The following is a 15,383-nucleotide window of genomic DNA, read 5'->3' on the forward strand; positions in this document are numbered from 1 at the left end:
GTGGTATTCTGATTTCCATAATACAATACTGATTCTTTGATTGACCCAATACTTCCGAGTCTTATGATTGCTCTATAATTTCCGTGTCTTGGTAATACGGCATTTTGATGAAACTCAGAAATCATAATTCGTAAGCTCATCCTATTCCCTAAGTTACTGATCTGTTCAGAGCTTTCATCCCAAGTTCTGTATAAAACAACCTTCAAGGCACCTTTCCCTCGTTGTAGTTTTTTCCCCACAGACCTGTCTTTCTTTCTATAAAATCTGGCTAGGGAGCATGTGTATCTCATAGCCTGTTAGTTATATTTTTGTGATAATATGGCTAGGAAGCATGTGTATCTCATAGCCTATCAGTTATATGTTTGGATAATAATATGGCTAGGGAGCATGTGTATCTCATAGCCTATCAGTTATATGTTTGGATAATAATATGGCTAGGGAGCATGTTTATCTCATAGCCTGTCGGTTATATGTTTGGATAATAATATGGCTAGGGAGCATGTTTATCTCATAGCCTGTTGGTTACATGTTTGGATAATAATATGGCTAGGGAGCATGTGTATATCATAGCCTGTCGGTTATATGTTTGGATAATAATATGGCTAGGGAGCATGTGTATCTCATAGCCTGTCGGTTATATGTTTGGAATGATATGGCTAGGAAGCATGTGTATCTCATAGCCTGTCGGTTATATGTTTGGATAATAATATGGCTAGGAAGCATGTTTATCTCATAGCCTGTCAGTTATATGTTTGGATAATAATATGGCTAGGGAGCATGTTTTTCTCATAGCCTGTCGGTTATATGTTAGGATAATAATATGGCTAGGGAGCATGTTTATCTCATAACCTGTTGGTTATATGTTTGGAATGATATGGCTAGGGAGCATGTGTATATCATAGCCTGTTGCTTATATGTTTGGAACAGATACTGAAGAAGCCATGAAGAGGAGAAATGCCTCAGCAGCCCTGGACACCCGTCTGCTGCAACCATCGGGGGATTTCAACCGCCTCATACGGGGAATTCTAACCGACCGATTTCTTGATGGAGAACACCATAATTTCCTCCGAGGATTACAGATGCATTGTGACTACAACTCAGGGGCTAACTTCGGTCCGTGTGATGGTAAGACACACAACACCTTCAATTCAGGCTGTTGGGGAACTCAAAATGGTTGTTTTCTCTCTGAGTGGATGCTTGTATGGCTCAGTGGTCAGAAGCTGTGCTTGTTCCAAGCTAAGTGTATTATGGCTCCTCAAGCTGCAAACAAATGCTTCCTCACACTGCCGAGAAACGCACAGGAATAGGGCAACTGTAAGAAGACAAGAATGCTATTAAAGGAAACCTAAAGCCAAGGGAAAAATAAAAAAGTGGTGGTGGTAGGGGGTGGGGGAGGGGTTTAGGGGTAGGGTCAGCGGAGCATCGTTGAGGATGGGTGCCTTTAGTTTTCCTTTAATAACCATGTTAAAAGCATTACAGTATATAAAATTTACAGTATGCTCAAAATACTAAATTGAGTAGATCAAACGTGGCTTTAGAAGGGGTGTATCAGTGTATGTATGCAGCTTTTCACCATCGCTTCCAGCTTCCTGAACACTCTGTACCTCTGATTTAGTCATCTCTAAAGGTGCATACACACATCAGACCATAGTCTTTGGAAAATGAAAGATCACAGACCAATCTTACCACCCTTCATGTAGTATGAGAGCCATACTCTACACAGTCTATTCTGTGGAGCTGAACTCCACATCAGAAAAAAATCTTTGCAAGATGCTGCACACACAGATGCTGTACAGACACAAAAGATCAGTATCTGCAAAATATCTGTTCCTGCCAAAAATCCGTTCCTGCAAATTGCAATGATAGTCTATGAGATCTGCAGATCATCATACACACATGATTTAACTGACATTCATCTGCAGATCAAGCAATCATCTGCAGATCTGAAAATCCATCCTGGTGGATCTGATCTGCAGATGAATGTCAGTTAAATCATGTGTGTATGATGATCTGCAGATCTCATAGACTATGAATGCAATTTGCAGGAACGGATCTGTGGCAGGAACAGATCTTTTGCAGATACTGCTCTTTTGTGTCTGTACAGCATCTGTGTGTGCAACATCTTGCAAAGATTTTATCTGATGGGGAGTTCAGCTCCATAGAATAGACTGTGTAGAGTATGGCTCTCATACTACATGAAGGGTGGTAAGATTGGTCTGCGATCTTTCATTTTCCAAAGACTATAGTCTGATGTGTGTATGCACCTTTAGAATGGTTGAGTATTTATTAGATGGGTCCCTCTGGGTCACCCGAGATGCTTCCTTTGTGGCAGCAATTTACACTTAGGCTGGGAGAACACTTATCCATGCAGAAAAGCTGGGTGTCTCAACTTCAGAAAACTTTCCTTCATAAATAGTGTGGGCTTTGGGGGGGCAGTGTGCATTTACTTGCCTACGCGGCTGCTTTGTAGCCCCTCTGTCTACATGTGAACCTCTTTCTTCTGTCTCTGTACTGCAGGTTGCAGTACCTGCGGTGATGATGTGCGTCTGTCTGGCGCAATGCATGCTGGGAGATCGCGTTAATTAATGTGATTACATCATCCAGCATTGATTGCTGCGTCTGGGGAGACAGGACAAGACCGCAGGTACTTCAACCTGTGATTCTGCAGCACAGGGACAGAGAAGATGGGGGGAGCCGGCATTCTGCAATCATTTGCTAATGCAAAAATGATTGTTTTAAAACATCTATTTTGCATTAACTAGTTAAAGGCACCCTGAGCAGTGCGATAAAGAAATCTGGAGTTACCTGGGGCTCTCTCCAGCATCCTCCTGGTCTCTTCTGTGGTCCCGCTGGCGGCTCTGGTAATCCCGCGACTTTGGCTGAAGTCGCGCATGCGTGGTTCTTTAAAAACTGAACAGAGCATGCGCAAGACACTTACGGCGACCGGCTTGATGATGCGTCGGGGGCGCGCACACAAGCGACTTCAGCCGAAGTCGCCGGATTACCGGAGCCGCCAGCGGGACCAGGGAAGGGAACAGGAGGATACCGGGGGACCTCGCGGACTACGGGGGCTGGAGGAAGCCCCAGGTAAGTCCAGATTTATTTTTTTATTGCACTGTCTAGGGTCCCTTTAAGGAGTTAATTGTCACTTTTGTAACTGTTATGTTACTTGTTTTAGGCATTTTAAATCATTCCCCCAATGACCTCACCCCTTCCTCGGAGTATCTCTGCATGGTGGACAGTGCCTATTACATCAATGCCAGCTTCCCACCACTGCTACGAGAAGAGCGCAAAGTGGACCTGATTCTGGCATTTGACTACGGGCTTGAAGATAAATTCAAAGTAAGTATAAAAAAATGCATGCTGTTCATTCTGATATTAATCTATGGTATGCAGTGCAGACAATCTTTTTATGCTCTCCTATTGGTCAGCAACTGTGTGCATGTTTCTCTCTGTGTTAGTTCATCATCATTAACTAGTAAAACAAGAGGTTTTGTAGCACCTAAAAACAAAACAAAAAGTTAAAATAAAAAACTAATGGCTAGTATATGTGAGAGGCTTACGAACAAAAGAATCAAAATGGTCGGTTTGTCAATTGATCAGAAGCAATTTTCTCAGCAGCCCAATCAGAAATGGCGCTAAATGGTCTTGCTTTTCTACCCCCACCCCCCAAAGGCAGCAAGCAGAGAGATCACAGAATGAAAAAAATAAGAGGCTTCCCCTGTGGCCGCTCGGCCATTTAACCTCTTAGGTTCCTGTTTAAAGATGCAGAGGAGCTAGTGGGGAAATCACATAAGCATGTGTAATGTCTGCTGGAAGCTCTTCTAAGCTGTGGCAACTAAATCAAATGTTAAGAAAAACTATCGGACAGATTCAAAGCGAGCAGAGGCATTTTAACAAACAGTATAACAAGCATGTACATCTAAAGGGGTGTCGGGATGCCTCTTACTATTGTAATGCTGTCTCTGCACGGAGAACAGCATGTAACAACAGAGACTCTTCTCAGTATAACCCTATCTGAAGTTGTCTTTCACTGTCTCTTTGATGTATAAGTGCTATAGAAAATAGCTGCACTTTGCCTGCCCGCTCTCGTATCCCCTGATGACGGCAGAAGGCCGAAACTAGTCGGGACGAGATAGGGCAACGCTGCACAGATCGCAAGTATATTGGAGTAGTACCACATTGAGTGGGACGTGTACTAGCCTGGGGGTTCCTACTGGAGTAGGACCCTCTGAATGTGAGTGTGCTAAGCTGTACTTGTGAAAAGCTTTTTACTCAAAGTGTCTTTGGAATATTTCCACTGAGAGATTCCCTCTTCTGCTTATTTTGTGCACTGAGCTGCACCTTAGGTATACAAAAAACTTGTATGGGATCTCTGGATGTGGATCACTTGAGCGCTGCTATTTGATTGATAAGGAACTGATAATGCCAAGGCTGCCCTTAGGGCGCATTCACATTATGTGCATGCGGTCAGACCTGCACATTGAATAGTAACATAAAAGTCTATGGACTTTCATGCGGATTGCACACTCAGTACAGCATGCGTTCACGATGCAATTCGGGCGGGAACATTTTATCGCATGACACATGCGGTTTCCTGTTGGGTCCTATAGTGTTGCGGCTGCCAACATCTGCATTGCGTGTGTCAAGAACGCATGTGCAGAATCGCAGATCATGCATGCATTGTGTGGTGTGATTGAGTCCTATTATTTGTTGACATTTCATTTTATAGATAGATAGATCTACATGAATGTGGATGCATATTGTCTACCTCTTGTGTGCAATTTATTGGCTGTATTCCATCACTGTTTACGTCTGCGTACATTCTATGTATTCACTATTAGAGCCCTTTTCCACTTGCTGCGTTCCACTCCAAAAAGTGGACCACTGGCGATTTTCCGCCTGCAGCAGCGCCAACAGTGCTCATTTTCCAGTAACGCACTTTGATATTTCCAGAATTGCAATCAGTTGCTGGCCTGCATGATTTTTGGTGCAATCACACTCCATTCTATCGCGGCAAGTGGAAATTTAAGGTTGTGCAATCGCATTGTAGCACAATTTAACGTGCGATGGCGCTTCCTAGTGGAAAGGAACCCTTATACAACTCTACAGAAGATGCTATAAATCCAAAATAATGATAATAATGAACAATTTTTCATTGCAGACATTGGTGGGAACCCAAAGTTACTGCACGGACCACAATCTGGCCTTCCCCAAAATAGAAGTGTCAGAAGAGGACAGGAGTAACCCCAAGGAATGCTATGCCTTCTCCGGGGACGAGTCCACCAAGTGTCCAGTCATCCTGCACTTTCCCCTAGTAAACTGCACGTTTAAAAAGTACAAAGAACCAGGTGAGTTATCTGTGCTAAAGCAGAATCTGCCATCAGTTCATATTAGCATCATCAGGTTGTATTGGATTCCTATAGTGAACTTGACTTTCATAGTTGTGTCACCTTTTCAGTATGTTATAAGACTATGAATTACTGCTACCTTGGACAGTCTAGCAATGTTCCCAACCCTGTCCTCAATGCCCACCAACAGTCCATGTTTTGTGGAAATCCACACAGGCAGTTATTCAGCTCTGCTGAGACACTAATTACCTCACCTGTGCAAGTTTGTGGTTTTCTGCAAAACATGCACTGTTAATGGGCCTTGAGGTCAGGGTTGGTGAACAAGTACATGTCTCTGGCCAGGGACACTATGAGAATTTACACAACTACTTATTAAATTGGCATGTTTGCGTCTGTACTGAACTCAGGGCCGGTTCTAGCTACAATGGGGTCACGGGGCAAATGTAACCTCAGGCACGCACGCACGCACGCACGCACGCACGCACGCACGCACGCACGCACGCACGCACGCACGCACGCACACACACACACACACACACACACACACACACACACACACACACACACACACACACACCTTCTATGAGTTCCAGGCGCTGGAAGTCTCCTCTGTCTTCTCCGTACCGTCACTGCTTTGCATTTCCTGCCTCTCACAACAGGCACTAGAGCCCAACAGAGAAACAGGAACTACAGAGCACCAACACTACAGAAAATTTTAGGGGGCCTCTATTGATGCTGGGGCCCTGGGGCAATTGCCCCCTTTGCCTATATGGTAGCACTGGCCCTGAATGAATTCAACACCACCATAACCAGAGTATGCCAATATATGGCTATTTCAGGCATGCTTGGCACCTGTTGATCAGCTAAGCCTTACTAATAAGCCCCCTTTCTAATAACTACCATCCTCCCAAGTTTAACCCCTTCTTGATCCCTAAACCTATTTTCTGTACACCTGATGTGAGAGGGCTATGGAGGCTGCCATATTTATGTCCTTATAAACTATGCAAATATAGCCTGGCTGTTCTGTTGATCCTCTGCCTTCAATTATTTTAGCCATAGAATACAATATATAGAAAAATTGTGAGCGGCCATTCCTCTTTAAATTAGCACAACTCAATTAAGGAGTGCCAACCAGGTAAATTAATTCGGTGCAAAACTATACAAAAACCCGATGGCTCTGCACGTGCTTGAAAAAAAAGTTTTATTGAATACAAAACATTCCAAGGAAACTGCATAGTTATCTCCTGTTAAAACCAAATGCTAAAAACATGCGGGAGGGAGCACTCCATCACCTTTGTCCACTAATCACTATACAGTTATTGCACAAAGCAATCACCTGGCAAATGCCTTTACAAATCGCTATTGGCCACCAATATGGATTGATTGTGTGTGGACCCACTACCGAGGCCTCAAAAAGAAGCTGCAAAACCCTATCCAGTTGGTGCAGAAACTGATGTCCAATGTAGCAACACCTGCCTTTTGCCATAGCTTGCTTATTTAAACTGTTGACAACACAGGCAAGTTCCATATAAATACAACAAAGCAGAATCCCAGCAGCTGCTGCTTAACTCTCCTTATAGATCTCTGTAATTCCCTTATTAGTCCTTTTTTCACAGTCGAAGTGAAGCAATCATGAGCTTTGGATTAATGCACTTGGACAGGAGCAGTCGTGGGCCATACCTTGAATGCGCCTGCACCTGTACAATAATAGTGATTTGTTACTCATGTGTATTTCATGCCACTGTCTGTCTCTGCAGATGTGGGTGTGTCTCTTTCTCCTCCAGAATGAATGCTGCGTGTGGCTCGTGACCATTTCCCCCAGAGCTCTGAGGCCTGTCTGGCGAGCTGACAGCTCCAGCCATGGATTTGCCAAAGACATTTTCCACTGACACAGCCAGATTAGTGGATGCAAACCTCAGATCTCGGCATCCCGGGTCCATGTGAGCGCTTACCGACCTTTCAGAGTAGGCGGGGAGAGAGCCTGAATTATGCAGGCAGATTAATTATTAGGTAGTACTAGTTAGTAGGTGAATAGTTTTGAGAATAGCTAGAGCAGGTTGAACAGTCTTTCAACTTCATCTTGTGGCCAAATGTAGCCGTGCTCTTATTGAATCTACACCACGATAGAGAGGGTTCATTTACCTGTACGACTGCCTCTTGCGTTGGCACTTCATCCTTCTGACACTTCCTCCTTCACAGTCATAACTTCCTCTATGAAGAAGGAAGGGTCAGGAGGATGGCGCACCAAACCTAGCGGCGATCTTACAGCTGAATGAACCCTCTCTGTTACGGCCCTCTTCGAAGAAGAGCGGCTTTTCTAGGGAAACTGTGCTTGCTTGTCCCCCTACAAGAGACTGGTTATGAAAGTTTTTATGTAGCCTAACAAAAAAATATTAAGGATGAAAATAAATCATTTGCACATTTTTATTTCCCTCAGGAGTTCCGAGGCAAACAGTGAGCGAGATGGAGGATGGAATTCTCCAGATGGAAAGCTTTTTTTCTCCTTACCAAGTCTTCAGATTAACCTACAGCAAACCAGACTTTGACAAACTGGTGAAGCTGACGCAATATAACGTGGAGAACAACGAGGAGATGATCCTGCAGGCCCTGCGCAACGCCATTGCATGCAGACAGCAATGCCGGGCGAAATGACGACGGTTCTACAGGGATGGGGAACAGTGGAGAATTTAAAGCTTAAACTCAAAACTGAACAAAGCAAAATCTGATGGTGATCAGGATGACAGATGAATATAAACAAGATACAGAAGCAATATGGTGGACAAAATACATTTTCAGTGAGCCAAAGTCACTGCAGTACAATTTGCCTACTTCTCCTCTCTAGATCTAGATGCTGGGCGGATAAGTCAAGTCTGACCATGCCACAAAGCTGGAAGAACTTGCATGACTACATTCCCCAGAATTCCCTGCCTTACAGTAGAAATAATGTGTCTACACCTCTTTCCTTTCATCTACAAGGATCCATCCTTTTATGCAAAACATTTTAAGACCAAATCTCCTTTAACAGGAAATAACAGGCTCCAGAGGTCTTGTATATACGCCTGTATAGAGAAGTGCACAGCTGCAGCAAGTGCAGCTGCATAAGAGATTTTCGAATTTGAGAAGTTCAATTCCAAAGGTAGTACTTAATTAACATGATGCTGTCAGAATTTGCCTTGTTCATTTTGTTTTTGGTTTTAAGTTATCCAACAATCCTAGCTCAAATTTATATATATAAAAAAATGCCTATTACATGGTTTGCAACTCTAACCTTTAAGCAATCCTATCAGTGGTTTGCAATGATCCAGAGGAGGGTTACAAATTTATATGTAATAGACAACATTAAAAAAAAGGCCAGAATTCCTGGTTTGCTTGTTTCACATTGTTCTTCAGATGTGGAGCTTTGTCACTGAAACAGGTTGACCTATAGCTGCTATGCATCTTGCACATGTGGATTGTTGCCTGACTGCAGGCCACAGCCATCTTATTTTAAGTAGTTAGAAAATGTTTCAATAACTGTGAAGTTTACCCTTTAGGGACAATTTTTACACTTCCCATTCCAGTAATAGGTGCCAATGGGAAGCAAGTGTACACAAATTACTTCAATCCTAAAACAATTTTTTATACAGTCAGTGGAGGCTTAGAGCCTCCTTTGGGGTTTTGTTTACAATCTCCCACCCTGGGGCTACTCGATGCCTTTACAGCAGACCTTTTGGGCCTGTCCAATAGGTGACACAAATAACTGTTTTGCATAGGTTTATTGGCTGTTGGTGTCCTCCTGTCTCTGTAGAACAGTCCATACCGCTTGGCTGAGCATGAATGGATTGTCACTAGCTGCAGGAGGGAGGTTGGCATTTAAAGGCAAAAATCTACCGACTGTATGGGGCATTAATCCCAAAGGAGATTTTTTTAAGCCATTATTAAATGAAAAAAATTCCACTGGTCTTCCAGTGTATCTGCAAGAACGACATTTTCAGGCAAGCAATCCACAGGGGTGCATCCGTACACTTGCTCATGTTTGTTAACGATGGTTTCATTTATTAGTCAACCTGAGAAAATACCAGAAGATGAGCTGCACCTGCCTTATGTGGTTCATCAGCCAGTGGAGATGCAATTCTGTGTCTTGATCACAAAGCCCTCATACCTTAATAAATGTAGATTATTAGCTACAGGTGGCAAGAGGCTCAGACAGCTACAGATATATTCTACGGAATATAAATCTAAGCATTCCACTAGATAGTCCCATTGTTTAAACTATTTTTTTTTATGTGTGTAAATATTAGTAATTATTTATTTATATGATGATAGTTCTAGTTCTCAAGGATAGCCGGATATCCGACTATTAGATGTAATTCCTGTGAGCTGCAACTCATCTGGCAAATCCTGATGTTTACATTAAGTATTCTTTGTGAGTCACTTTTTATTGGCGTTTTATGTTTTGTTTAATAAATGAATTGAATTTGAATTTTCTTTTCATTTTGATTACTACTTAAGTATAACGTATTGTGTTGCTATAGAAGTACCTATGGTAAAGCTATAGAAGGGGGTTCTTAGGTGGTGTTAAAACAAAAACGACACTTACTTGCGGCTTCTATCGGCCTCCTGCAGCTGTTATGCCCCGCGCCGTCCTCCAACGATCCTCCGTTCCCCGCTGCCTGTCCCGGTCTAATTAGGTGTCTAACTAGACTAGGGCTGAGCGGCCGGGTGCATCATCATCATCAGCTTACTGCGCAGGCACAGTACAAGAAATCTTTGTACTGCACCTGCGCAGTAAGCTACCGATGACGCGAGTGGGAGCGAGCACGATTTGTCTATTTAGACGAATATTAAACCAGGACCGGCAGCGGGGAACCGAGGATCGTGGGACAGGACAGCTGCAGGGGGGCGATAGAAGCCCCAGGTGTTTTTTTTTTTTTTTTTACCACCACCAAAGAACACCTTTAAATGAGGGAACTATATCCCCGTAAGTCAAATAAATAATTGAAGTTTCACTGTAAGTCACCTGGGCTGATTTACACATTTAGATAAATTCAGTAGCGCAGTGTTTCTCAAACCTGTCCCTTTCACTTCCCAACAGTGCATGTTTTGCAGGCAACCTCCCTATGCACAGGTACAATAATGTCTCAGCTAGGTGGATTCCATGTAGCTGAGACACTAAATAATTACCCCACCTGTGCATAGGTGAGGCTACCTGGGAAACGTGCACCATTGGGGAGTCACAGGGACAGGTTTGAGAAACACTGCCCCCTAGCGAGAAACAAGGAAAACTGTCAAAATCAGCTGCACCAGCACTAATCCAGCACTAATTCACAATAATCTATGTTTATTAGTTCAAAGGCAATGCAATAAAATAGGTCATCGATCTGATCAAACCAATTAAAATGCTGTACACACAACAAACAATCTGTCTCCTCTATGTCCTGTAACATCAAAGAGGCTGACACAATACATTATCGATTTATTTAGAAATCAAATGCGATAGTACAACAAAAAGTTACATTGTATGAAATCATACTATTGTAGTACACACATCCAACTGTATAATTCTCAGAAAAGTATAATGTGTATGCAAGGCATTCAAAAATAAAATATATATATTACAATGCAATGAATTCTAGTATTAAAAGGAAAAAATGTGACTCAGATATGTTCTTTATAGATCTAGAGAGAAAACCATAACCAACCATTATCTTGGCTCTCACGGCTGGTTTGACGTCACTCCAGTAGACTTATTTGCGGCTGATATTAGGGTCTTTGAGACTTACCAGCACTATATCTGCCTTTAAACTGTTGAATTCACAAATACAAAATTGGATGTCACAACAATTGGGCCTGGGTCCTAAGCGCTACTTAAAGCGGAAATTCAGCCTAAACATCCATATATACAAACATACTATCATTAAGTTATATTAGTTATGTTAATTAAAATAGATAGGTAATATATCTTACCCTGTTTTAAAAGAACAGGCAAATGTTTGTGATTTCATGGGGGCAGCCATCTTTTTGGGTGAAAGGAGGTGACAAGGAGCATGAGGCACAGTTCCAACTGTCCTGTGTCCTGATCACCCCTCCCAGTTGCACGCACTAGGTTTCAAATCTCAAATAAAAAAAAATTTGCACCAAAACAGCAGAACGAGAATAACAACATCAGAAATCCCATCATGCTTTGCACAGCATCAGGGGTAAAATGCCCGGGCAGTTTTCTTCTGTGCAGCTAAAAATGAGGCTTGGGTAAGAAAAACAAAGTTCTGAAACTGTTAAAGAAACACCAAGCCTTTTCAGTCTGGAGGTTCTCTTTAAGGTGGCTGATGTGCATATAAAGAAGCTTAGTACCTGGGCACAGTTCCAATGTTTGCATTCACAAATCCAAAATTGGATGTCACAACAGTTTAAAGGCAGATATAGGGAGTAAGGTGGTTTCTACAGGTCAGCCTCTTTGGTGTTACAGGAAATAGAGGAGACATTGATTGCTGTGTGTACAGCATTTTAATTGGTTTGATCATTTGAACTTTTGTATTGACTTTGAACTAATAATGTTGATTATTGTGAATTGGTGCAGCTGATTTTGGCAGGACTCCCCCCCCCCCCCCCCCCCCCTTGTTTCTCAGTTGTGCAATTGTCTTGCAGCTTGCACACTATTTGTGGATTAGATTAATACTGGTGTGCAAATATGTATTCATTGCATAGGCTGCCAGATTCCATACTGCTTTACATCACTTTATGCAAACACACAGTTATAACTATTATGTATAAATAGCGATACTTTCATGCAAAGGTAGGAAAACAACCACCAAGGTAAACTTTCTCCCTGACCAGATCAAAGCACACCTGGAGGCTGCCATATTTATTACCTTTTAAACAATACCAGTTGCCTGGCTATCCTGCTGATCCTCTGCCTCTAATAGCGAGCATGCAGGTCAGATGTTTCTGACTAGTTTAGATGTATGCTGGTTTCAGATGTGCGATTCTGACAGTACTGCAGCCTAGAGATCAGCGGGACTGCCAGGCAACTGGTATTGTTTAAAAGAAAATAAATATGGCCGCCTCTATATCCCTCTTAGTCCAGGTGTGCTTTAAAACCTCTCTGCCAGACACACCTTTTGTCCATGTAAGAGCAGATTGACATTGAGTTCCAAACTGAGCATGCCCAGAAAATGTGTATGAGTGCATTTCTACAGCATGTGCACAAGTTCACTAACCACACATGCCCAGTAATAGGAGCTGCTCGTGCACGAAGGAAAGAAGCTGTGCACAAGCACTTCATGAACTAATCTTTTACTGGGCATGCTCAATTCATAAACTAATCTTTTACTGGGCATGCTCAATTCATAAACTAATCTTTTACTGGCCATGCTCAATTCATAAACTAATCTTTTACTGGCCATGCTCAATTCATAAACTAATCTTTTACTGGCCATGCTCAATTTATAAACTAATCTTTTACTGGGCATGCTCAATTCATAAACTAATCTTTTACTGGCCATGCTCAATTCATAAACTAATCTTTTACTGGCCATGCTCAATTCATAAACTAATCTTTTACTGGCCATGCTCAATTTATAAACTAATCTTTTACTGGGCATGCTCAATTCATAAACTAATCTTTTACTGGCCATGCTCAATTCATAAACTAATCTTTTACTGGCCATGATCAATTCATAAACTAATCTTTTACTGGCCATGCTCAATTTATAAACTAATATTTTACTGGGCATGCTCAATCTATAAACTAATATTTTACTGGGCATGCTCAATCTATAAACTAATCTTTACTGGGCATGCTCAATTCATAAACTTATCTTTTACTGGGCATGCTCAGTTCATGAACTAATGCACTTCTGCACGGAGCCAATGAACTTCTGGAACACCATGAATAAAAAAAAATCCTGCCAGAACAGGAGGGTCCATGAAAGTAGCAAGATTCAGAAAGCAGTTTAAAGTAAACCTAAAATATGGTGGCTGCCATTTTGGTAATGAATCCACTGGATACATTTGTCAGTAAATGAGCAAGTAAATATATCTCAGCCGTAGCTGGTCCTATACGTACCTCACCATGTTACCTCCTGGGATCCATACACTGGCTCTTGTGCACATACAGACTGACCTAGGTGCTACAGAAAAAAAAAACACATGATCATTGGACCAAAAGTAGAACTCCGTCCACAAAGTAATGCCGGTATTGTTGCAACAGGGCAGCTATGATTCTCTGCGGTGTCTTCACGGCTAACTGACCAAAGTGAGGCTAAGGCCATATTCACAGTGGGACATTGCATTGTGTTCCATGTATAACAGGAATGCAACAGACTTAAAAAGTTCTACTGCACGTTATGACCGCATTGCGTTGCATACAGTGAAGCATTCAGTCAATGAAAAGTATACTTCACTGAGTGTATGATTAGCGGTAATGCACTGCATGCAGTGTGTTGCTACCGCCGCACTGTGATCATGGCACAAGCGGTGGATTGCAGTGCAGTAAGTAGTGTTAGAAAGCGGCCGTTACACCGCCCTGCAACGCACCACAGTGAACAAAGCGCCTCACTCCTACTACAGTAGCGTAGCTAAGGAGCTCTGGGCTCCATTGCGAGTTATGCATGGAGCTCTTGAAGGAGCCCAATGTTTATCAATTGATGTGGAGCAACAAAACCTGCCAAGGACAGCCACAGTGTCAGAGAGCTGTAAGCGGGGGGGGGGGGGGGGGGCAGTCTAATGGTTGCTAATAATACAAGTACATATAGAGGTGATCTACCATTAATAAAGCAGTTGAAGGAGAGCCCCTTACTGGGCCCCTCTGGTCCAGGGGCCCTAGTGCGGTAGCTACCTCTGCATCCCTTTTAGCTACGCCACTGTCTTACTACCCACCCTGCAACAAATACATTTCCATGAACATGCTGCCAGCAAGAAGGGACCGCTGTAAGATAAAATATACCGCATAGTCTGTCCCATTGGGAAGTATCATGTCTGTTGTCATGTTATTCAGTGGCGTAGCTATGGGCCCCAGTGCGAGTTTTACATGAGGCCCCCCAAGCACTCTATATGTAACACTTGATACCTCCTTACCTCAGCAGATCAGGACAGCTCCATCCCTGGACGTGTTTAAATCCAGACTGAAAACCCACCTGTTCAGTTTGGCATTTGCAGAAATATAACTTTTGTTGTGTGAACACTTCATCCTACTACCGTCTTTCCCCGAAAATAAGACAGTGTCTTATATTCATTTGTGCACCAAAAGATGTGCTAGGGCTTATTTTCAGGGGATGTCTTATATTTCAATTCCTGTGCTGTGTGTCTTCCTGACTTCCCCACTGTGACACCTTTTCCTCTGTGCTGGATCCACCTCTTGTGTGCCACTTTTTTCCCCTCTGTACCATTACTGTCCCCTGGTATCCTCCTCTGTACCTGTCCTCCTCTACCACCTGTCCTCCTGTGTCCCGTGTCTACTTGCCCGCAAGACTATGGGCTCCAGTAATAACACAAGTTTCCATATTTTTCCCCCTTACTGCTGCTAGGGCTTACTTTCAGGGTAGGACCTATATTTCAAGTATGCTCAAAATTCCTACTATGGCTTACTTTCAGGGGATGCCATAATTTTGGGGAAAGAGGGTACCAATTACTGAATCTGAGAGAGCCTAAGGGCTTTGAGTCCTATGAAAGAAAAGCTCTATATAAAGGTTATTGTATTGTATTGATTACGGCGCAACACAACCTGCCAAGGGCAATCACAGTGCCAGAGGTGCAAGAAGGGGATGAAGAACAGTTTGTTAGTGATTACTAATATTCACAGCATTTATAGAAGTGATTATTACCACCACAGGACCAATAAACAAGCTAATACTTTGGTTGAGGAAGGGCCTCATGGGGCCCCTCTGGCACAAGGGCCCCGATCCGGTCGCTACCTCTGCAACCCCTATTGCTACGCCACTGAGGTTATTTATATGACTCTGAAATTAAAATATACTGTATAAGGAAAAAAATGAATCAATGTTTCATGTTACTAAAATGCTTTATTATTTAAAGTCAATACATTTCTATAATAGA

General features: G+C 42.7%; 1 protein-coding gene across 6 annotated transcripts in view; it reads left to right on the top strand.

The window, feature by feature from the left end:
- The window catches only part of LOC137533118 (cytosolic phospholipase A2 delta-like), an 82,679-nt gene extending 72,866 nt beyond the window's left edge, over positions 1–9,813 (top strand). For all 6 annotated transcript variants that reach the window (XM_068254302.1, XM_068254306.1, XM_068254304.1 and 3 more), the window contains 4 exons: positions 928–1,125; positions 3,179–3,342; positions 5,165–5,351; positions 7,789–9,813. In XM_068254302.1, the coding sequence (XP_068110403.1) occupies positions 928–1,125; positions 3,179–3,342; positions 5,165–5,351; positions 7,789–8,003 (764 nt within the window). In that variant the 3' untranslated portion in view covers positions 8,004–9,813. The remainder of the gene's footprint in view (positions 1–927; positions 1,126–3,178; positions 3,343–5,164; positions 5,352–7,788) is intronic.
- The last annotated feature ends 5,570 nt before the right edge of the window (positions 9,814–15,383 follow it).

Source organism: Hyperolius riggenbachi, chromosome 9 (assembly GCF_040937935.1).
Source record: "Hyperolius riggenbachi isolate aHypRig1 chromosome 9, aHypRig1.pri, whole genome shotgun sequence".
NCBI classification, from domain to species: domain Eukaryota; kingdom Metazoa; phylum Chordata; class Amphibia; order Anura; family Hyperoliidae; genus Hyperolius; species Hyperolius riggenbachi.